Here is a 23,957-nt window from a genome sequence, read left to right as displayed (position 1 = left end):
TGTATAAGTAAATGACTAGTTTTATGTGTATGACTATCTTTTAGTTGCCTAATTAAAATGATTCATTAAATATTAAGTTTGAGCTAAAAGTGTTGTTTTGACAGAATAGAGTAATTGTGTAATCGAGACAAACAAAAACATAAAGAGACACAGAATTTACATGGTTCACCAACGTTGTGTTGGCTACGTCCACTGGCAGGAAGCAGAGAATATATGTTATTCAGATTGTTTTTAGATTACAGAGTTGTGTGCCCTACTTTTATATAAATAGGCATACAGACGACGGGCTAGGCCCAATATAACAATTAAGGCATAAAACAGAAACATAGCATAGCGTCATGCCGGGGAAAACAAATTCAAGGCATACTAACAAGTGTATTTAATTACACTATAAAAAGATTAAAAAAGAAATAATTGAATATTTTAATTAAAAATAGAGAGAGAGTTTTTCCCAAGATAGAAATTGATAATTTTGATCGAGACAAATTCAAAGGAAAAAGTGGTAATCTAAAACAAGACTAAGAGAGTATTTTTATTGAACCGTTTGGCTTTGAAGATTGAAGCTTGCTTGTGACTGAATATATATTATTATTTTTAGTTTATGAGATTACAATTGACAATATAATTTTAGATGATAGTCACAACAAGAAGTTAAAGCCATCAATAAAATAATCTTAGCTTCAAATTAAGGAAAAAAAGAGTAAAGAGTATTTGAGTAAATTAGTAAGTAGTATATGCTATTATGTTAAAACCATCTTTGTAATCGAATAATTTTTTTTTTCACGATTTAGTCTTTACTTATCAAGTTTTATATCTTGTATTGTCAAAGTAATAGAAAATGACCTATGTGTCTTTTGCAAAAAAGAACTTGAACCAATCGAATACCTATTCTTCAGCTGCAAAGTTTCAACGGTGAGTTTTGATTCGTGACCGGAAACTAAGTTACAATTCATCATCTTTAATAAATTTATATTTTATTTTTTTTTATTTGGGGGCAGACAAAGTTAAAGGTTCAAGTTTGGCACATGCATACTCAACCTTTTGACTAATTTCACTAGGTAATACTCCTACTTCCATTCCTCCCATTTAAAATACGATACGTTATACTTAAAATGACACATTTTTGTAAAATAGAAATAGTACATTCTCTACTTAACGTATAAAATATCAATGCATAAAATCTCATGCCAAACGAGAAATGAACCATTTCAAGTGGGACGAAATTAGTACCACTGTATATCTAAACTTTATAATTTAGGTATACGGTGAATGTTTTTATAAAAGTTGTCTTTTTACCCGATTTTATGGGAGTACCAAATAAGAAGTTCAAGTAAAATATTATTATTGCCTTTGTGGAAGAAAAAAATGTATTACATCAAGACTTGCATTTTATTGATCTTTGAATCTTTAATATTGTACCTTTTCTGAGGAAAAAAATGTACTATCATTAAAATTTAAAATTTTAAAAATTCATAGTACAATAATTACAACTAACAATACCAAATCCGCCAAGAAATTCTTTACTTGCATAACCTGACATTGGAAACTTGGGGGAAAAGTATCCTAATTTATTACCTATTTTCGAGATAATTAGGTGTTACATCATAATCAAAGAGGACTTACGTGTGTGATTAGTTTCGAAATGAATTACTATTACAATTTATTATGGGACCATATCATATGTTATCAATAATTTGTGATACAAAAGTATGCAGCAACTTTCTTCACTTTTTTAAGTCGAACGAGTCTACATCTGCATACACATAGAATTCGTTTATTAATTGCTTTGATTGAATACAACACTAAATATTTGCAATAATTTACGAACTGCATATTTCTTATCCAAACTCTTGTGATGTCTGAGTCTTAATCAAACACAGAAGAAATTTTCTGGTACGGAAAAAGCAAGGTATCATAGAATCTATTTCCTTCGTCTCAAACTACATGCATCACTTTTTTTTGGATACAAAAATTAAAGAATTGATGTTTAAAGAGTAAATGGTGCATATAGTTTTGGACTGCAATAAAATATGGTTGAATCGGTAATAAGCTAACTTCTGTTATTCAAGACTCAAATAAACAGAAGTGTAAAAGTAGCGGCAAAAGTTACAATAATCTCAAACTCCATTGTCAAAATATATGGATTTAAAAGACATTGGTCTCATGAAACTACAATCATGGAAACTAGCTAGTGTTACACATTTGAGTACATTTGAATGTAAATGATGATAGAAGCCACATTTTATCAACCACCATATATAATTATATATAGATAGCAATGGGATAAAGCATCATCTACCTTTGAGTTCCTCCTCGAATCGAAGCAAATGCTCGCGAAGAGGCTGCAGAAATAAATTCAGATCTTTAAGAATCTGCTGCTTAGCTTGCGGCTGGACGTCTTTGTCTTCACGGAGCTTTACTTGGATCTGAAAAACAAAATGGCACGGCCAATATCCAAATGAGACCTAAAAACTTCCTAACAAAAACAAAACAAAAGCTGATCAATCGTGTATAGCATACCTCCAAGTCATCCAGCTCACCAAAGGAGAACTCGGAAACATCAATGTCACCTTTCATCTTCTTTGTCTCCCCTTCTATTGCCCACTCTCCTGATTATTATTTTTTCCAATAGCGTCAAGGAAAGATGACTGAGGATAAGCATGCAAAAATTCAATAAACATCCAAGAGAGTCTTACCTTTTACTGTCAGTGATAACTCATAAGTATAGCCAACTCTTTTCTTGTTCCTAACAGTAACCAAGAATGCCTACACGAAAATGTGCAGAGATCCTATTGTAAGAAATAAGAGCTATCCAAATCGACAGTAAACTTAATCGAGTGGCATTCAGCCTTCAGGCATAAGCAACCGAAGCGAGAAATCCTGAAAATCCGAAAATATTATTTTGCTCGGGTCTAGAATAATCCTTTCAGCGGCTCACTTCCACTTCATTTTATCAATGTTTAGCATAAATACGTTCATAAGGGGGGGGGGGGGGTTCCAATCTATTTGAACGGATGTCCAATCCAAATAAACATCTCCTCCCCGTTCTTATGCAGCAAAAACATTCTGATTTCTTTATAAGCCAAACAATGACCATGGTATTTGCAACCGCTAGGATTGAAATAACGGAAGGAGCAGATAGAATAGAACATTTTTCTAGATTGCAAATTTAACAAATGTAATTTTGAACAAAAAATAGAGACTAAAATAAGTTTTAACTACTACTTGGTTCAAATTCAAGTTCTCATAAAGGTTTACATTAAGAAAAGACTGAAAGATGGCATTGATTTGTATATCTTTATCTCCAAAAGCTGGCAGCAAATACATCAGTTTTAGACAGTTAGTATTAAAGGCACTCACATCTCCAGAGCATCTTGTCACTTCTGCTATTTCAGCCTTGCCCGCAGAGAACTCTAGTGAACCCATAGAGAGAAGCAACTCCTGAATCAAAGACAAAAAATTGAAATGGGATGGCAGGGCAGAGTGCATAGGACAGCCAATTGCTCAATATCCACAAACAAGAAAGAAAATTAATTGTATATGAAATGACACAAGTTCATCAAAATCCAACATTAAACATGCATATCTTCTTCTTCTTCTGGAGAAACTAGCGTTTTCCACACAGGTCATGACTCATACTCATGCCTAGTTACTAACAGCCAAACTTTAGCTAAAGTGATAATATTTCAAACACCAACAAGGTCTATACAGAAAGACTCCCCTCGATTTATGCTAATAATGCTCTTGTAATCCTCAACCCTAACCCACCCATTGCACTGCCCACTATGCAACTTCATCTACAGATTCAAACAAGAGCCTTTTGTCACATCAATGAGCAATGAAACTTGAAGCATTTACATGCTCAAGCCTTGCGAAAATCCAAAATTTAACAATGTCATAATTGCATGAATAATACTACTACTATTCTAATTCTTCCTGGTTAAGCCGAAGCACAAAGTCAATGAATACAGTACCTTGATTCTCTCAGTTGCCCACTTGTTTAAATTCTTTTCCTCCCACGTTCCAGCCTGCAAAGGTAAAATATGATAAGCAAAAACTGAACATTATAATAGTGATTATCATAAAAATCTAGTTAAATTCAAACTTAATCCCACCAAAAACTAAAGCAAGCTAAACCCTAGCCCCTAGGGTAGAACTTGTCAATCTTAATCCCTATGAATCACATCCACATGATACAGTCAATTTGTTAATACCACAGTCCAGTGTTGCATGCATGAATGTAAACATACAACTCCATTAATATAAACATACATGCAACGTAAGCAAGGGACACGTGCATGCAATATTGTGTTAGTTGATGACGTGGCGTTAGTTAGGAGATGCATCAGCCAACAAGAAGAGAGCAGTGACTTGTTGCTAGCCAATGAGAAGGTAACAAGTGGAGAATAACTCATGTGGAAGAAGGCGAGCTAAGATGAGCTAAGATGCAGAGAGTATAAATAGCCGTAGTTGTTCTTCTTTTGAATTGTCGTTGATATTGTGAGTTGTATGTTGTTAAGCTCCGATCGTGGATCGTGAGCTCCTCTTTGCTTCTATTTCGATTGTAGAACATTATCATTGTTAATGCAATCCATTCTATTGATCATTCACGTGTTGAGTTGCGTTTTATCGCGGAGCTTCGGTGGAGTTGAGCTAAGATAGGTCGATCGCGGAGGAAGATCATAACAATTGGTATCAGAGCAATCGATCTCCGGACGTTGGAACGGTGACTCGAGGCGCAAAAATGGAGAAGAAAATGGAGGCAATGGAGCAGAAAATGCAGGAGATGCGAGAAGAACATAAGAATGAAATGATGCAGCTCTCTCAATCTATTGCTGCACTTAATTTGCAGAATCAAAGGAATAAGGAAATGGAGACTGGTGAAGGTAGTAATAGAGCTAATCGGTATGAAAATGGAACCGATTGGGGAAGATCTACGCGCTATGAATTTCCAAAGTTTGACGGTGACGGCTATGAAGGATGGATGATGCGAGCTGAGTATTTCTTCCAAGTAGCTAAAGTACCAGAGGAAGAGAAGGTGAGGGTGGCTGCAATCCACCTAGAAGGAAAGGCATTACAGTGGCATCGAGGTTTTGAGAGCTTACATGGAGATATGGCGTATGCGGATTGGTCGTGCTATAGCTCCTCCTTGGCTGCTCGCTTTGGTGCTCACGCATATGAAGATCCATTGGCTGATCTCAGGAACCTCAAACAAAAAGGTACGCTACAAGATTACATGGATACTTTTGATGAATTATATCCTAGAGCTGGAATTAGAGAGGATCAAGCCTTGAGCTTCTTTTTATGTGGATTAATTGATGAGCTACAAATGCCTGTGCGTATGTTTAGACCTAAGGCATTATCTGAAGCTTACTCTCTAGCTAAACTACAAGAGCTGACTGTAAGAGCTTTAGGTGTTAAGACTAAGATGAATCAGAGCCATGTTCAGTCGAGCAGTAGCTACTACTCCAATAGTAAACCGTAGCTACTCCAATAGTAAACCTATGTCTGTGACTGCTACTAATAAGGTTGGAACCTTGAGTAATTGGAGTGGAGGTAATAAGGATGGTAATAAGTATGGAGGAGTTAGAGCTAGTGCAAACTTAACTCCTAAGGAAATGGATGAGAAGAGAGCAAGAAAAGAATGCTTTTGGTGCACTGAGAAGTTTACTCCAAATCATCAGTGCAGCAAAAGGAAATCGTATGTGGTGCAGCTGCTTGAAGTAGGAGAGGCAGAGGAGAAGGCAGAAGAGGAAAGTGATGAAGAAGAGACAGAGGAGAAGTCTGAGCTGCAACTCTCCTTACATGCTGTGTGGGGAAAAGATGGACCTCAAGTTATGAGAATTCGAGGAAAATGTCAAAAGGTCTTAAGAATATTGATAGATACGGGTAGCACTCATAATTTTTTAAGTGCTAAAGTGGCCAAGAAAATTAATTGTGAGCTATCTCTTGTTAATTCAAAAGCTGTGGAGGTAGCTAATGGTCAGATTCTGCAGTGCAATCAGAAATGCAGTAGGCTAGAGTGGGAAATGCAAGGGTTCAAGTTTCAAGGAGTAGTCTATCTTATTACTCTAGAGACTTATGATCTCATATTAGGAGGTGAGTGGCTGTCTACTTTGGGTGAAATCAAATGGAATTTTAATAATCTCAGCATGGTGTTTTGTCTCAATGGTAGGGAAGTGAAGTTACAAGGTGAGAGGTGGACACCAAAGGCTGAACAATTAAACTTTCTACATATATTGAACCCAGAAGAGGTAGATGTGAGGGAAAGAAAATGGAAGCAGTGGATACCTACAGCTGAGATGGAAGCAGGCTGTTGCTATGAAATTAGTGTGGAAGAGGTTTGGCCAAATCTTAATGGTATTCTTAAAGAATTTGTTGCGGTGTTTGAGGAGCCAAATTCATTACCTCCTCAAAGAGAACAAGATCATAAAATAGTCTTGAAAGAAGGAGCAGAGGCAGTCAACATGAGACCTTATAAGTATGCTGCTCACCAGAAAGATGTAATTGAAGAGATGATTGAGGAAATGCTTAAAGCTGGAGTTATAAGGCAGAGTGAGAGTTCTTTTGCAAGCTCTATTGTGTTAGTTAAAAAGAAAGATGCTACTTGGAGAATGTGTGTGGATTATAGAGCCTTAAATGCCATCACTGTCAAGGACAAGTATCCTATTCCTGTGATTGAAGAGTTATTGGATGAGCTGGGAAAGTCTGGTTTTCTAAAATTGATCTGAGATCAGGCTACTGGCAAGTGAGGATGAGACCTGAGGATATTCACAAAACTGCCTTTAAGACTCACTCGGGGCATTATGAGTTTTTAGTCATGCCATTTGGCTTGACAAATGCTCCAGCTACCTTCCAGAATTTGATGAATACCATTTTCAGAAGCTATCTGAGAAAGTTCATATTGGTTTTCTTTGATGATATTCTTATTTACAGTGACAGTCAAGAAGCTCATGAGCATCACTTGAGAGTGGTTATGGAGTTGATGATGAAAAACAGATTATTGGCCAAAAGAAGTAAGTGCACTTTTGGATGTAAAAAAGTGGAGTACCTAGGCCATGTTATATCTGATAAAGGAGTTCAAACTGATGAGGGAAAGATAGAAGCTGTAAAAAATTGGCCTCAACCTAAGAATGTTAAACATGTGCGAAGCTTCTTGGGTTTAACTGGCTATTACAGAAGATTTGTGCACAATTATGGGGTGATATCTAGGCCATTGATTGAGGTAATTAAAGGAAATGTATTCAGATGGACAGAGGAAGCTCAAACAGCTTTTGAGAAACTTAAAACAGCCATGATTACAGCTCCTGTGTTAGCCTTGCCTGATTTTTCTAAAGAGTTTGTGGTGGAGACTGATGCATCTGGAATTGGAATTGGAGCTGTGTTGATGCAAGATAAGCATCCCATAGCCTTCATTAGTAAGTCTCTATCCCCCAAATATCAGAATTTATCAGTATATGAAAAGGAATTGTTAGCTATTTTGATGGCCATCAAGAAATGGTATCACTATTTACAGAGTAAGAAGTTCATCATATTGACTGATCATCAGAGTCTTAAGTACTTGATAGAGCAAAAATTGACTACTCTTACTCAACAAGCTTGGATGACTAAGCTCATGCAATTTGATTATGAGATCAGATACAGGAAGGGCAGTGAAAATTCAGTAGCCGATGCTTTATCCAGAGTACCAGAGGTGATGACCTATGCTCTGACTTCCTTTGTAATTCCTCTAGAGTTAATTGCAAAAATTAAGGATTCTTGGAAAAGGGATCCTCTGATACAGAAGCTGATAGCAGAAAAACAACAGAATGTAGATCTGCATCCAAAATTCATCTGGATCAATGGAGAGCTAAGGAGGAAGGGAAAGCTAGTGGTGGGAAATGACTTGAATTTGAAAGCTCAGATTTTATCTATTTTCATGGATCTGCTTTGGCTGGCCATTCTGGGGTGTTGGGAACTTTTAAGAGGATAGCTGCTCTAGTGTATTGGCCAAAGTTAAGAAAAGATGTCAAAGAGTTTGTTAGACTGTGTGTCACTTGTCAGAGATACAAGCCAAGCAACACCTCTCCAGCTGGATTACTACAGCCACTTCCTATACCTGCTGCAATCTTTACAGATATCTCAATGGATTTTATTGAAGCCTTACCAAGCTCTCAAGGTTATGATACTATATTTGTGGTGGTTGATAGGCTGAGTAAATATGCACATTTCATGGCTTTATCTCATCCCTTCACAGCAAAGAAAGTGGCTGAGGTCTTCTTGGATTCAGTTTTCAAGCTCCATGGAATGCCAATGAAGATTGTGAGTGATAGGGGGGCTATTTTTGTGGGAAATTTTTGGAAGGAATTTATGAGTTTATTGGGTGTTGAGTTGCTTTATTCCACGGCCTACCATCCAGAGACTGATGGTCAAACCGAAATAGTAAATAGAAGTTTGCAATGTTACCTACGGTGTGCTATGGGGGAGAGGCCACATACTTGGGTGCAATGGCTGGGCTTAGCCGAATATTGGTACAACACTACCTATCACTCCAGTGTCCAAATGACTCCTTTTGAAGCTTTGTATGGATTTGAACCTCCTCTACATGTACCCTATCTGCCTGGTGACTCAAATGTTGAGGCAGTGAATCTTGCTCTACGAGACAGAGAGGAAATGCTTGCTATACTCAAGCGAAACGTACAGAAAGCAGCTGATAGAATGAAGAGACAAGCTGATCCACATCGAACGGATAGAGAATTTGAGATAGGAGAATGGGTTTGGCTGAAACTGAGAGAGTACAGACAGAAGTCTATCCGAGGGAAGCATCACAAATTTGAGCCTAAATACTTTGGACCTTACCAGATATTGGACAAAATTGGTGCAGTGGCTTACAAGCTCAATCTACCATCCTCGGCCACAATCCATAATGTGTTCCATGTTTCTCTATTAAAGCCAACTTCCCCACCATCCGGCCCTATCAATGAATTACCTGATGTATCTCACATAAATGATGCCGTTCCTCAAGCTATTTTGGATAGGAAAATGGTGAAAAGGCAGAATCGCGCGGTGACGAAATGGCTCATCCATTGGGAAGGGAAGTCCCCGGCCGATGCTTCTTGGGAATTTGCCGATGTGATTCAGGCTCGCTTTCCATGGTTCCTTGAGGACAAGGAACCCTAAGAGGGGGTATTGTTGCATGCATGAATGTAAACATACAACTCCATTAATATAAACATACATGCAACGTAAGCAAGGGACACGCGCATGCAATATTGTGTTAGTTGATGACGTGGCATTAGTTAGGAGATGCATCAGCCAATAAGAAGAGAGCAGTGACGTGTTGCTAGCCAATGAGAAGGTAACAAGTGGAGAATAACTCATGTGGAAGAAGGCGAGCTAAGATGAGCTAAGATGCAGAGAGTATAAATAGCCGTAGTTGTTCTTCTTTTGAATTGTCGTTGATATTGTGAGTTGTATGTTGTTAAGCTCCGATCGTGGATCGTGAGCTCCTCTTTGCTTCTATTTCGATTGTAGAACATTATCATTGTTAATGCAATCCATTCTATTGATCATTCACGTGTTGAGTTGCGTTTTATCGCGGAGCTTCGGTGGAGTTGAGCTAAGATAGGTCGATCGCGGAGGAAGATCATAACATCCAGAGATCACACAAATGCATGATAACAATTTCTAAATGAAATGAGGCAGCTCATAAATGGAAAGCTTTCCGATGGTGCAAAAATGCATACCCGATTCCAGGCGGAGCCAAGGTGAGATTGGGTGGGCTGATTGCAGGCATCCGCCGGGTCAATCTTCTTGGGCGCGGGCAGAGGCGCGGCGTCTCGGCTCGCCTCTCGCACCCAATAAGTGTAGGAAGCTGATTCCGCGGCCTTCTCCGCCGACACCGATGCGCCTCCCTCCATTATTCGCAATTCGAGCAAATGGCTGACGAAATCGCCGATTGAGGGCAGAAATGGGATGCGGAAACCTATAAAAATTCTTGGGGATTGAGGAGAGAGAGAATTGGGGATTTCGGTGTGATTCGAGAAGGTTCCGAGAGAGTGGGAGAGGGCAGTGGTTCAACTTTGACTGCCTCTAGATTTGGGAGACTTATTATCGCTTTATTTGATTAATTTAATGTTAATCGTAATTAGTCTCTGGTGGTAGGGTTTTCTGGAATTCTCTGGTTTTGGATTCAGCTATTTGGGCTTTCACAACACTTGTTTCGGGCTTAATAATAAATGGGCTTAGATATAATAGTCATTGGCGTTCATAGTTCTCTCTTTGTCCCTAAAATAATTCATTTTGCTATCTTTATCTATTGTTATTACATTAATATTTGTGTGAGACTGTCGAGTGGGTCAAGTTCCGTTAGACAGGTCAAATATTTGGATTTAAACGCATACCCAATGATATAATATGCGAATAGGAGTCTCATTTGAATTCGGTGCGGATTGAAAAATATACATAGAAAAGCAGAATGATATACTAATGGGTGTGTTTCACACCTGCTTCCATTATTAATTATATTATGGTTTTCAGTTGTATCTGACCGGTGGGGGAGGTGGTGCTGTGGATTTAAACGCATACCCAATGATATAATATGCGAATAGGAGTCTCATTTGAATTCGGTGCGGATTGAAAAATATACATAGAAAAGCAGAATGATATACTAATGGGTGTGTTTCACACCTGCTTCCATTATTAATTATATTATGGTTTTCAGTTGTATCTGACCGGTGGGGGAGGTGGTGCTGCGAGTGTCGTGGGGAGAGTTACACGCATGATCTCGGAGAAGAACAAGTCATGGACTGCAGTGATCTCTGGATAGATCGAGTTTCAAGATTATGTTAGGGGGCGTTTGCTTGCATACAAGCAATAGCAATGCAGCTTGGTGATGTCAAACCTAACAAGGTGACTTTGGTCAGCGTCTTACCAACTTGCGTTGCACTACGCTCGATCACACATGGGAAGAAGATTCATGGCTATTCTTTACCAGTTCGAGATAAATGAACAACAGTTTATTCAGAACTATAATTTCTCTAGTAGCATAAAAGATAGTAGTATACCAAGCAGATAAGAAAGCTCAAAAGTGAAAACTGCTTAAAGAATTTGCAATGGATTCACAGTGACAGAGGTCCTAAATAAAAAGAGAAAGGTAGCCTTAGTAACTGGCTGGCTGCACAACACCAAAACCGAACTCTGTCTGGACGCATTGCACAGTACTGATTTATCTTCGATTGAATTGGGGTGAGAGGACCTGAGTGTTGAACATCAATAGTTTGAGGTTATGATCTTGCACAAATCCAATAACGCATAGAAATAATAGTCATGAAAATGGAGGCTCATAGGCTAGGTCCTGTTTAATTCTTTAGAAGACTAATACAAAGGTCCGGTTAACATCCTTGTGTTGGAAATTTTGAATTCCTTGGCCACGTCAAAAGTCACACAAAAATCTAGCAGGCAAAATAATGAATTTAACTAGTACTAAATACATTTCTACATTTTCAGTCAATAAGTTTAACATCAGATTATAATTTGTATATCTTTCGAATCAAAGGAAATTTTGCACATAGTTGAGACAGTAGAAACTTTGGAATGATAGCTGTTGAATTTCCATGCAACCCCAAAAGACAATATGACCAACATATAGTTCTGCTTATACAAACTTCTTGCACAATGAGCAAGGGAATTAAAAGAGCAAAATCATCCCTCATAGCATATGATTAAGTAAGATCAAGTTTGGTATTTTCATAAAAATTACACAAATACAATATATATCTATGAGGGGACATAAACCATTTAAATGGTAAAGACAAAGTAAACATTTGATGCTTCTTCCAGTTTGTGTAACCGAGCACTGGAGCACACCCTGATGCTCCTCATTTTCTTCTTAAATTGCCATCTTATTATTACAAACAATTACCATCTTAATCAAGAAACTGAAGATAAAATTAGAATATTGGCAATAACCATCTTAGTTTTGCAATGTACAAGATCCTAAACAACCCTTCCTATTAAAAATTTCAAGTTCAATCCCATATCACTCTATCAGCCTAACATAAGCAAACAGCTCAAGAAGTTTCTAGATCATAAACGAGAGCATAAACTTGATTAGGAACCTAGAAGGCAAACACAGAGTTCATTTGAAATCAAAACGTTATCGTTCTTAAACCACCTACAAATATAGATAGTGACATAGAGAAAAGAACACATATCCTATACTGTAAACAAACAGGGGCATTCCATTAAACAATAATCCTTTTCATGCTAATATCCCAGCCAACAAACTTTACAACCACTGCACCATGAAACTCGCGAGAGAACAATCTGATGCATTGAAGCATGCAGACGAACAAACAATTCCAGACCTTGTTGGAAGATTCGACCTTTATGATATCATGAATTGCCTAACAAATAACACAGAAGCCTAACTTCACAAGCTCTAAAACCTAATCCGACGAATTTCAATCAGTATCCTAAATTCCCAATCATCCACACACATAAAGAGTAAGCTGCAAATGCAAATGTATTTCACGAATTACCTAACGAATAACACAGAAGCGTAACCTAACAAGCTCAAACCTAACCCGACGCATTTCAAGCAATATCCTAAATCCTAAGCCGCGAGAGGCAACGTAAATCACACCTCAAGATGTCTTGCTGCTCGAATCAGCTGGAGTTGAAGCATCCTTTTTGACAGTTGGCGCCACGAATATTCTAGCTTTCTTAAGGATTTCAGCCACGGTCCAATGCTTCCGCTTGCTGAGCGGCCGCGACGGATCCAACCTCACCTGAAATCGGAACCGGAAAACGTGATGTCAGTCAATTGTTATATGAAGTATATGCGTGCGCGAGTGCGCGTGTGTGTGTGAAGAGAACTGACGCGATCGCCGATGTTGCAGTTATTTTGCTCGTCGTGAGCCATGAATTTGGAGGTGCGCTTGACGTAGCGGTTGTAGAGCTTGTGGTGGAAGAGACGGTCCACCGCCACAACCACGGATTTCTGCATTTTGTTGGACACCACCGTCCCCACCACCGGCTTCATCGCTGATTGATTGGTTTCCGACTACGATTCTTCTCCTTTTTGGCTTCTGCTTTCAACCCCTCAGGCCGGCGGCTAAAACCCTCCTCCCCAAACCCAACGACGTCGTTTCATCCTTGGGCCTAATGGGCTCGGTTGGGCTTCAAGTTCAGCCCCAAATTAAACGAAATCGGTCTCTAATCATTATTAGAAGTAGTAGTATAATTTTGAAAATGAAATACTACTCCATTAAATAGGTAATTTTGAAATCATTTGCATTTATTTTATTCGTGTATGAAAATTATCGGTTGAATCTCATCCAAATATATCATTTTAAGTGTAAATTAGATAATTGAAATTTGTGATATGGAGTCATATTTTATTTAAAATTTTTATAAGTGATATAACTTGACTAACTCTTGTTATTTAAATAGCTTAGAAGTAATAATAATGATAATGATAATAATAATAATTAGTATAATATAATTGAATTTTAAGAATATATAGATTTCTGTTTAATAATAAATTATTAAGGATTACTATAAAATTTTAAAAAGTATTACTAGGATTTTATGTAATTATGCGAATATGAATAATCTAAAACAAACAAAATCAATATTTGTCCATTTCGCTATTGCCTTTATCCAGTGACACAAATATTTACAAAATCCCACATTTAAAAACGATAATCTTCTGATGATGAAAAGAGAAGAATGGATGTCGGAATATCATGTGGAAATATCCTCTATTCAGCTGAGGCTCTTATCCTATATAATTCATAAGAATTCAGCTAATATAGAAAACAAAAATGAAAAATGTAAGGCTCAAAATCCTGTTTAGTGCCTAAACTTTCCCTCAAATCACAACAATCAGCATAATAGCATCCACAATAGCGGCGAGCGCACCGGCTCGCCGATTTTTGGCGCTCGCCGGTCTGTTCGCCGAACTATTGCAACCGGCGAGCGCCAAATCGGCGAGAATTTCGGCCAGCAGATTTTTTTTTCGACCGGCGGCGACGGAGACGAGGAGTGAGGCGGAGGTCGGGATTTTTTTAAATTAATGTAATTTTTTTTAATGTACTTTTTTTAAAATTTAAATAATACTATTGAATTTTTCCGTATCTGTGTCGTAAATTTAATTCCGTATTTTGTGTGATTGTCAATTATTTGTTTTATATAATTTTGAGTGATGTGACTAGGCTATTGCTGGGCTATTTGCTTGTCCTGATGATGTGGCAGAAAGATTTTTAGTGTTGATAATGTCACGGGAGGAGTTTGTAGATGTGTTATGGCTGGGCTATTCTTATTGTGAATGTCGTTCCTCTAGTCTTGTTTTTGAAGGGTAAAGAAAAAATCAAACCAAAACCGTTATCCGTCTCCCGCTTGGCTCTCACTCTCCCTCTGGATAAACCCACAAAACATTTCTTGTTTTCTTTTTTCATTTTTCTAACTTTACAGTTGTGAATCAGGTTTCTACAAATTTCTCATTCTTGGTCTAGTTTCTTTGGCCATAATCACTGCCATTTAATCTTTGAAATTTGGATTGCAAATATGATTTCTAGGCTTGTGGGGTTTGCGTGATTGACTGATTTAATGTCTAACTTGGCGTGCTTAGTGAGCTTGTTCGAGCAAGATTGTGTCTTTACTGCTTCATGAGGCTTAAAATGTGGAAGGCGTTTCATGTTCTTGATGAGCACTTCACTTGTCTTATGTCAAAATCTAGTCTTGTCTAATCATAGTTGTGTCTCGGATAATTCTTTTCCCTGTGGCAATGCTTCGATTTCTGGGGTGCAATTGAGTTGTGGGAGGAGAAAACATAGTGGGCTGGTGCCGAATGCAAAGAAAAGGCATTCAAAGAAGAGGAGTTGGTGGCAGAGGTTCTTCTTTGATGAGGATGGGAATTGGCTTGGTTTGAAGGATGATGCTGCATTCGAAGTGCTAGAGGAGGAGGAGGAGGATGAGGCAAGTGATATGGGTTTATCCGCGAATGAGAAGTTTGAGGCGTGGAGAAGGCGAGCAGAGGCTATTGTGGAATTGAGGGAAGCACAGAAGGATGTGAAGAATGAGGAGAAGAGGAGGTGGGAGGACTGGATTGTTGATGGAGCTTATGGTGATGATGATGTTAATAATGGTGGTTCGTGGGTTCAAGACTCGAATGGGGCGGTTGGGAAACTGGGAGATGATGTTGGGGATGATTTTAGGGAGGTTTTTTCTGGTAGAGGGTTGGCTAAGTCTGTGAGGGATTTAGTTCTAGGCAGAGAAGATGATGATATTCTGTATGAAGATCGAGTTTTTCGCTATGCCTCGTTCAATTCGGTGAGTTAGAGTTAAGTTCATTGTCATAGAGATAAATCCATTTGATGCATAAGACCTCTATAATTATACCTTATTGTGTTATTACTTTGTAGCATTGTTGTGGAATTTGATTTCAACTTTTAAGCATTGCCTTGCAGCAACATATCTCTAATTTTAGAACTTGCTGTGTTGCATTTCTTACAATAAAAATTATCGAAGTTCCTGTTCCAAGGAGCAGAGCATGTATGTATGGCTATTATTGGCCAAAACTTGTTAGAGTATTCTGTGAAAATACTCAACATTTAGAGTAGCTAATAAACCTGAAAATACTATAATCCGATGCTTGGTGCTCATACTTTTTTCATAAAAAGAATTAGTAATCAGCCTCACGCAATTTTCATCTTGTTAGTGAGCAGTGTTATTCATTACATCCTTTTTCATTTCAGGCTAAATTTTTGGCAGTCCTGATCATTGTTCCATGGGCTGTGGATTTCTTAGTTCATGACTACGTTCTTATGCCTTTTCTGGACAGGTAAATCTTACCGTACAATGTTTTTTCGCACTCGGGTTAAATATTCAAACTAGCATTTCTTGTTTCTCTAGAAAGTGACCTGATAAGAATGATAGTACTTCTTCAAGAAAAATAAAAAGTACTACAGTCTAATATCACACTGTTCATACCTTTCAACATTAAGATTATTTTTTATCTCAAAGAAATGGTTAGCTCGATCTTAGTAAGATATGTGAATGTTAACTGAAGTTCTGTTCTGTGTCAGCAACTTGATAGTACTACTTCATGCTGCCAATCTTGATGTTAGCATGTTGTTGATGCTGCTCTTGCTCATGTAATGTGAACTCGTATACATTAAGCTATTTGTTGAAACCGCACAAATTTTCTGAATTGTTGACAGTATTTTACCTTATTACCCACACTACAAGTAGCTTTCGCCCTTCAAGAGCATTTGCTTCAACTGGATTCTACTCTCCCTTTACTTCTTTCTCATCTTTAGATGTATGAGATAAGTTTTATGGACTTGACTATGATTTCATTGCTGCAGGAGCATATTTGCCTAAAATCAAATTTGACATCAAGCAAATTTCTTAAGTTTAAAATATTAGATGATTGCTTGATCATCTTTTGAACTTTTGAAAAAATCTCTACTTCCATATAGTAGCTTATAAATTTAATTCATATGAAGACAATTTTAAACTTTAGGGGTGTTTACTTTGAATAATAGGATATATTGATAAAACATCGGATTGATATTCGAAGGATAAGATGTCCAAACAAGTGCAAAATTAATCACTTCATCAAAGTGCATGGTGGATTATTTTTATTAGTCAATCCTACCACGCAAAGTAAACGCCCCTAAGTGGCTGCAGCTGCTGGTATCTTTATTGTTGCATAGTTTTGTCAATGGGGACTTGATGAGTTCTACAATTTCCTAAGCAGATATGTAGAGAAAGTACCACTCGCGGCACAATTGCTTGATGTTAGGAGGAATCAAAAGCTTGAAATGGTCAAGTCTCTAAAACTTGAGAAAGCACGATATCGGCTTGAAGTAGAGATTGGTAAATCTCCCCCTCTTTCTGATAAGGACCTTTACTTGGAGTTACGACAAAAAGCGTAAGTATTTTAGTCCCCACTGGCACATTTTAGTGAATCTTGTCAATTTACACATAATTATTTTCTTTTGCTTTATCTAACAGCTTAAATTTCATGTAAGAATTGAAGAAAACATTAATTATGCATAGTTATGATTCATATGAATAGGATCATTGCTACTCTCATTTTCACTAGAAAAAGGGAGCTCGAGTCAGAAATCCTATAGTTTTTTTCTCAGTGCCTTACTATTGTTTTGTGTGGATTGTCTTTTGTAGCATGCAGTTTAACATCATTCGTTCTGTCTTCTATATAACCGACAGGTTAGAGCTGCGAGATGAATGGAGATTAGAGAACCGTAAAGCATTTGCTAACATTTGGTCAGATATGTTGTTTGGGATCTCAGTATTCCTTCTTCTGTACTTCAATCAGAATCAAGTGAGTTATCATCAAATCATTTCTCTCCTCTTTTCACTTCTATCACGAGCAAATTTTTCTTTGTTCCTCTTTTTAATATACAAGAGAGCAGATTTCTTATTTCTCATTTCACGGTTCATATAGAATTACCTGTCGACTTTTGTCAGTTAAAATAACTAATTAAACGATAACGACTAGTAATGTTCAACATATCTATAGAAAATAGTTCTACTCACTACTAAAACTGCTGAGACTTACCATTTAAGAACATAGCAAAGTTCCCTGAGGTCAAAATTCTACGTGAACCTTCCTCATCAATTCAGAGTGAGAAGTTTTTTTCTACGGATATTTCCTTTCGCTATTTTTAAGACGCATCACATTCTAGAGACTTACAAAGTTAAGTAATGTAGGACTCGCCTAATATATTACGATTGACATACAGTTAAACAATACTGACATTTTATGTTATAAATATAAGCAACGTAATTTTTAAAGCACGATTACAATCCTTGAGTTTTAACATATAAAGGCGAAATTTTGTTATTTGGGTTACATCTTCAGTGATAACTATTTTTTTCTATCTGATGTTGTCTACGTTCCCCTGCAGGTAGCCTTGCTGAAATTTACTGGTTATAAGTTACTGAATAATATATCAGACACCGGAAAGGCGTTTCTTATAATACTTGTCACCGATATTTTTTTGGGGTAATTTCTTGACTATTCTCTCAATCATCGTATTTGGTTTCCATATAGCTCAGCTAAATTCATCTCGTATGTGAAGTGTGTGTGATATTTTTACGGTGTAGTTTCATTTAGCTTTCGTGATGTTCTCCGTGATGTTCTAAAATAACTAATTGCATTTAGCTTTCGTCTTAGAAGCATTCTGTTCCATATTGAAGTGTACTTTTAGTATAGCATTTTCTTTCTAATTTAAGCTTATAAATTTTTAACTTGCAGATATCACTCTGAATCGGGCTGGCAAACACTGTTGGAGGTCATGGTAGAGCATTTTGGGCTAGAGATCGATTCGAATTCCATAACAATCTTCGTGTGCCTGATCCCTGTTATCCTTGACGCTTGTGTGAAGCTGTGGGTACGTTTTCGTTATACTGTAGTGTGATATATGCCTCAATAATATCTTGTATCGATTTTTCGTACATTTAATTCTTATTCTAAGGCGTGCTGTCAATTTACATGATATTTTTGATGTGGCAAAACATAGACCCCGCAAACTTGTATGTAACACGTATCCTAGAGTAAAAGACCAGTTTCATCCATATTCACATTTACTTTCCTTCTCTCGAATCCGAAAATTTAGTGGACCCGCAGACTCGTCAGTTCTGCTCTGGATTCCATCCATGCACATGTTAACTGTTACTGCTGCTGCTTTGTCTTTTCAATTTCTTCACTACTTAAATTTGGTCCATCTTCTAGGTGGCTTTGAATGAGCGTCGTTCTTACTGTTTTTTTTGCCCTTTCGATGCTGGCATTCCGTTATCGTTTCATTTCCTTAACCATGTCGTAAATCTTCACTCCCATGCCTTCCCAGTTACTCACTTTAAGATTAATAAAGATGAAAAGCAATGCAAAGAACGATACGAGAGAAGGAATTGGACGAAGAATGTCTTATTCTTTCGACATATATATGAACTATTCGTTTGTTTGTAGGTTTGTTTTTACCAGAAGTTACTCTTCAAGATGTTTTGAGGTCGTGTGTATATAACGCCTTCGATTTTCCTTTCCTTTTCAGATGTTCAAGTTTCTGCCAAGATTATCCCCAAAGGTGGCCAATATTTTCCAGGAGATGAAGAGACATTAGGAGGATTTCGCTACATACACACTGGTTCTCTCTCGGCTTGGGCTCTCGTATTCTTTTCATATACGAACATTTTTTTCATTCGTGTGGCTTGCTTCCTTAGTTTGCTACACGTTCTGCTGTACTAGGCTAGAACATTTATGTCCATAATGACACACTCATAACACTTCTTGAAACAATAATTATGCCGAGATGCATAAAAATCGTCACTTTACTTATCCCCGTCCAATATTTACTGCTCCGAACTCTCTTAATAGATCTAGATAGCTGGAGACAGCCAGACAGATGACCACTAGCTGTAACGAGTTCTGGAGCCTCGGGGATTTTCCAAATGTCCGTTTCTGGCTTGTCGTGTATCGCGTTTGTTGATCTTGTGGTGCTACCTGCCATGAGTTGTAGGACCTTGTAGCATTGAAGATGATGATGCCAGTGGAGACACATGCTCTGTTGGTTTGAAGTCCAGAATGCACATTTATTGCATCTTATTTGGATCAAAGTTTTCATGAAGAACGAATGGAGTTTGACTGCGCCTCCTCGACTCCCTCCACCGGAGCCTCCCCGGCCCGGACTTAAAATTATGGTATGTGTTTTGCTTTGGCGTTGCTTGCATGTGAATTAGGTCTTATCTGTATGTTTAGGGCCCCCCCTATCCTGCTAGTGTGTGGGGTCTTCGGGTCTATCTCCACCTGCCAGTGACGCTCGTCCAACCCAATTTAATTCAACATTTTAATAAATATTTAATTCTATCGTATCCACGTACACAACCTTCAACTTGATTTTCTACTGTCATTTCATAACTCGACTTAATAAAATATTTTAAATTGCGTTCTCTCTCATTTTTTTTCTTGTTCTCTTTCACATAAGATTCAAATGTTAAAATTACAAAGTATTGTCAAATTTGCAATCGTTTCACAAAATCATAGAGTTCAAAAATTCATAATTGTTTCACGCCACAGCCCCAAAAACTTGTTCAGCCCAATAACATTCACGCCTCAACCGTTAATCACATTATTTTATCAATTGTTGGTATATTTTAATTGGACTAGAACAAAATTAATTGGACAAAAATAAATAGAATGGAATGGAATGAAAAAAAAATGAATTGGGGATAGATATTTGAAGCTCGTTGTTTGGGTTATCCTATTGTGTTGTCGATTTAACTGTTGGACGTCCAACAATTGAGTAATTGAGTGGATAGTTAAATCTGATTTTTAGAGCTGTCACTCATCCCACGATACGATAGATCCGCTTGAATCCTGGAGTTTCTAGATGGTGTTACCGCATCTGTTTTTTTCCGACGTTGACAACAACCTTTTTTATTATCTCTAACGTGATAAAATTATGTTTTCTACATGTTCCATTATTGTATTTTTTGTGTTTTCTAATTAAAAATGGTCAACAATAGTTCTCCTTTTACTCTCATAATTACTTGAATCTTCAAATTTTTAATGAAAGAAAAACATTTATGGATCAGGTCTGGATACCAGAGGATCCATCTACATAGCCTACACTTAAATGAACTACGTGGGATAATAATAATAATAATAATAATAATAATAATAATAATAATAATAATAATAATAATAATAATAATAATAATAATAATAATAATAATAATAATAATAATAATAATAATAATAATAATAATAATAATAATAATAATAATATCCAGTATCCAGTAACATGTGTATTTATATGTGCATATTAAATAATTAAATAAAGCTGAAGAGATGTACAATCTTGTTTTGTTACAGTTTTCTAAATCGCAAAATTAAATACAGATTATTAATGTGTTGACTGAGACTCATGAGTCATTAAAATCAAATCAGGGAAAATGAATTTAAAAATGAGTTGTGGGTTCTCCTTCATAAATATTTTTGCTTTTCTAATTCATATGTTTGTGTTAATTTTCCTTTTTAATTTTTTATTCAAAAAAAGAATAAATAAATAAATTAATTAATTAGATAAGTAGCATCAAATCTACATATAGCACATTATTCAAATTTTTGTATTATAACTATAATTATGGATTTATATTACTATTAGTCTTATTTAAGAAAATATAACGTTTTCATAAATCATAGTTAAGACTAAATTGGGAGTAGCATGTAGGTGGAGAGTATGGCTATGATATTTATAAGCACTAAGCCAATATAATTAGGTCTAATTATGAAAACGTGATTTATTTACATGTATACAAAATTAATAACCTATCTGAAGGGGGGTAATAGCTTGATTGCTGATAAATAAAATTCTGCCCGACCAATGAGATGCTGCCCAATTTTGTTAGCAATATGTCTAGATCATACCGAGATGCTGCCCAGCTGCCCGCTATGCTAATTTAATTTTCCTAATGGGTAATTAAATTGCAATATATCCTTAAATTTGTATGGTCCCATAAACCTACATAGTTCAATATTTACTTCCTATATTACTCCTAACACAAATAATTGCTAGTGAATTACAATATTAGTGACATAGTGGTATCTCAAAGAAAGAACAAGAAAAAAACACCATTAAATGGAGTAATCATCATTATAGACGTGTATATATTTCTATAATAGATAGCACTAGTAATTAGTGATTATACGCATACAGTAACTAGGAGTACAAAAATTCACTAGTGTTAATTATATTTTGACTTCATATGAGTATATAGAGATATGATATGGTACGTGATAATCGACAACTTGAGCGATACTTTCACGTCCACGCGCTCCTTTCCTTTATTTTTCTTCTATGAGTTTCTCTCTCCTCCCTCGTGTGACTCCTTCAAAAGCTATACGTATAGGTCTGATCTCTGCCTATTTTCCACCATTTTCACCGCCTAATTCTGGTTTTTCTTATCACATTCACAAACTATGGATACACTCATAAATTTTCTGATCTTCTCTCTCAACCCCTCTTTCACAATTTTCTCCGCATTATTTTTTAAATCCAATCAAAAGTCATGGATATTAAGCAATTTTCTGACCTCTATCGACGAAGAGGATAATAATATTGAAGGAGAAAAGATTCAACTGGATTACTATTCAATTGGGAGATGTAATTAGAGCATCCGCAACGCGTCTCGCTTCCGTCCCGGTCCCGTCTCGCCGAGTGTCTCGTCCCGGAGGGACGGCTCGCGCAACAGCTCGCCACTCGCCAGCGCCACGTGGCGCGCGCTGGCGCTAGGCGTGACGCCCACTCGCCGGCCCGCGAGTGGGCGTCGTCACGCTGACGCAATAAATCAATTTTTTAAAAATTCGATTTTAATAAACAAAAATTTAAAAAAATTAAAAAACGGTAATATTACCGTTGAACGGTATTTTTTTTTAATTATTTTTTTCTTTTTTACTTTATAAATACTCCTCTTTCATCCTCATTATACACACAAACACACATCTATTATTCTCAAATCATCTCCATTTCATCTTCAATTTTCATCTCACCTCTCCAATTTTCATCACAAAATGTCCGGCGACGGAAACTCTGGTGGCTCTGGCGGCTTTGACATAAATGTGTTTGGCGACTGGGGGCATGTACAATGTCTTGGGTGGTTCCAGTTCGGGTTCGTCGACGCCGGCTGCGTACCAACCACCCCATTTTGATGTGGATGCATACGCTCGTCCCTCCACCCCGAGGTATTCGCAGGGATTATCCCAAATTAGGGAGGATTATCAGGATGAACCCAATCCGAAAGGAGGACGAGGCGATGGAAGCTCCAGGGGTCGCGCATTCGATGTCGTGGAGGAAGAGGAGGAGGCGGCCGAGGAGGAGGATATAGGCTGTCATCCATACAGCCGGGCGGACACGAGGACTCTGTTCAACGCTTGGGTCAGCGTCTAGTACGATCCCATCGTCGGGAATCAACAAACCCGCAAGTGTTTTTGGGAAAAGGTCACCGCCGCCTACAACGAGAACAAGCCGGCTCGGTCCCGCCGCCGCACCCTGAAGATGCTCCGCATTCATTTTGACCGCGTCGACAGATATGTCAAAAATTTTTGCGGCATTTACAAGAATGAAGCAGCTCAATACCAAAGCGGAGCCAATGGAGCCGACATTATGAGAGCGGCTTTGCGAGTCTTGTTTGACGACAACGGCAAAGAATTCAAACATGTCGATGTTTGGGAGGCCGTCAAAGACGTTGAAAAGTGGGCCGGCGGTGTCCAGTCCAGCCAGGACTCGAGCTCGAAGTGCACGAAGCACATGGCGGGTGGCCAATACTCGTCTACTGAGGGCGGGTCAGGTAGCGCCTCACAAGAGGTTGAGGGCACGACCACCGATGCAGGGGTCTCCTCCCGTGGGCGTCGTCGGCCGCAAGGGACCAAGGCGGCTAGAGGGAGGAGGGGCCGAGGCGAATCAAGCAAGGCGGGCTCGGTCTCGGGCTCGAACACCCTATTGTCCATGTACTTGACCGCCACGATGGCGGACACTTCCCGCATGACGCCTCCACAATATCAAGCTCATCTTACCGGAATTGAGTATATGCCAAGACAAATTGGTATTCCGCCTCCAGGTAGCTTGAGTGCACCGCCACCGCCTTCGAGGGATGATTTGCCCGCGGAGTAGTTTTTATAATTTCTATAAAATTGTATTTTAAATTATGTCTTTATTTATTTATTTTGCCACGAATTTAATTATGTAATTTTTTTTAGGATTTTAAGTTGTAATTTTTTTTTATTTAATGAAGTGTGTTTTTATTAATTGAATTTGTTAGAAATAAAAATAAAAAATGAAATTGAATGAATAGTTAAGGGATGAGATGGTTAACAGACGGACAAGAGATGGAGGGTTGCAGGTGTTGTCTCTTAGTTAAGAGATGTGAAAAGTATAATGGGACCCATG

General features: G+C 37.7%; 3 protein-coding genes across 4 annotated transcripts; 1 reads left to right on the top strand and 2 right to left on the bottom strand.

Moving 5' to 3' along the window:
* Nucleotides 1–1,504: 1,504 nt before the first annotated feature.
* On the bottom strand, nucleotides 1,505–10,083 carry LOC121796216. The gene is made up of 7 exons (XM_042194999.1): nucleotides 9,726–10,083; nucleotides 3,975–4,028; nucleotides 3,361–3,441; nucleotides 2,697–2,766; nucleotides 2,521–2,609; nucleotides 2,300–2,426; nucleotides 1,505–1,753 (listed from the first exon to the last, which is right to left on the bottom strand). Exons 1-7 carry the CDS (start codon nucleotides 9,897–9,899, stop codon nucleotides 1,725–1,727), a joined length of 624 nt encoding a protein of 207 aa, XP_042050933.1. The 5' UTR covers nucleotides 9,900–10,083; the 3' UTR covers nucleotides 1,505–1,724.
* A 913-nt stretch (nucleotides 10,084–10,996) lies between these two features.
* On the bottom strand, nucleotides 10,997–13,083 carry LOC121793650 (30S ribosomal protein S17-like). The gene is made up of 3 exons (XM_042191689.1): nucleotides 12,863–13,083; nucleotides 12,626–12,770; nucleotides 10,997–11,236 (listed from the first exon to the last, which is right to left on the bottom strand). The coding sequence occupies exons 1-2, from the start codon at nucleotides 13,022–13,024 to the stop codon at nucleotides 12,627–12,629; spliced, it is 306 nt and encodes a 101-aa protein (XP_042047623.1). The 5' UTR covers nucleotides 13,025–13,083; the 3' UTR covers nucleotides 10,997–11,236; nucleotide 12,626.
* A 1,269-nt stretch (nucleotides 13,084–14,352) lies between these two features.
* LOC121793372 (chloroplast envelope membrane protein-like) lies at nucleotides 14,353–19,953 on the top strand. 2 transcript variants are annotated; one of them, XM_042191371.1, is made up of 8 exons: nucleotides 14,353–15,315; nucleotides 15,741–15,826; nucleotides 16,748–16,921; nucleotides 17,221–17,335; nucleotides 17,922–18,019; nucleotides 18,272–18,407; nucleotides 19,065–19,157; nucleotides 19,388–19,953. In XM_042191371.1, exons 1-7 carry the CDS (start codon nucleotides 14,680–14,682, stop codon nucleotides 19,131–19,133), a joined length of 1,314 nt encoding a protein of 437 aa, XP_042047305.1. In that variant the 5' UTR covers nucleotides 14,353–14,679; the 3' UTR covers nucleotides 19,134–19,157; nucleotides 19,388–19,953. The 2 variants fall into 2 exon arrangements, with proteins under 2 accessions (XP_042047305.1, XP_042047304.1); XM_042191370.1 differs by lacking the exon at nucleotides 19,388–19,953 and having other exon boundaries at nucleotides 19,065–19,348.
* Nucleotides 19,954–23,957: the final 4,004 nt, after the last annotated feature.

Source organism: Salvia splendens, chromosome 3 (assembly GCF_004379255.2).
Source record: "Salvia splendens isolate huo1 chromosome 3, SspV2, whole genome shotgun sequence".
In the NCBI taxonomy this organism is placed as follows: domain Eukaryota; kingdom Viridiplantae; phylum Streptophyta; class Magnoliopsida; order Lamiales; family Lamiaceae; genus Salvia; species Salvia splendens.
The sequence above is the reverse complement of the archived record's forward strand: the minus strand, read 5'-3'. Positions and strand labels throughout refer to the sequence as shown.

Coding starts and splice junctions, on each gene's coding strand:
- LOC121793372 (XM_042191371.1), top strand. CDS start 14,680: ATGTTCTTGATGAGCACTTCACTTGTCTTATGTCAAAATCTAGTCTTG. Junction 17,336..17,921: donor TGTACTTCAATCAGAATCAA/GTGAGTTATCAT, acceptor GTTCCCCTGCAG/GTAGCCTTGCTGAAATTTAC. Junction 18,020..18,271: donor GTCACCGATATTTTTTTGGG/GTAATTTCTTGA, acceptor TTTAACTTGCAG/ATATCACTCTGAATCGGGCT.
- LOC121796216 (XM_042194999.1), bottom strand. CDS start 9,899: ATGGAGGGAGGCGCATCGGTGTCGGCGGAGAAGGCCGCGGAATCAGCT. Junction 4,029..9,725: donor TTGGCTCCGCCTGGAATCGG/GTATGCATTTTT, acceptor TTACCTTTGCAG/GCTGGAACGTGGGAGGAAAA. Junction 2,427..2,520: donor GTGAGCTGGATGACTTGGAG/GTATGCTATACA, acceptor TTTGTTTTTCAG/ATCCAAGTAAAGCTCCGTGA.
- LOC121793650 (XM_042191689.1), bottom strand. CDS start 13,024: ATGAAGCCGGTGGTGGGGACGGTGGTGTCCAACAAAATGCAGAAATCC. Junction 12,771..12,862: donor ACTGCAACATCGGCGATCGC/GTCAGTTCTCTT, acceptor TTCCGATTTCAG/GTGAGGTTGGATCCGTCGCG.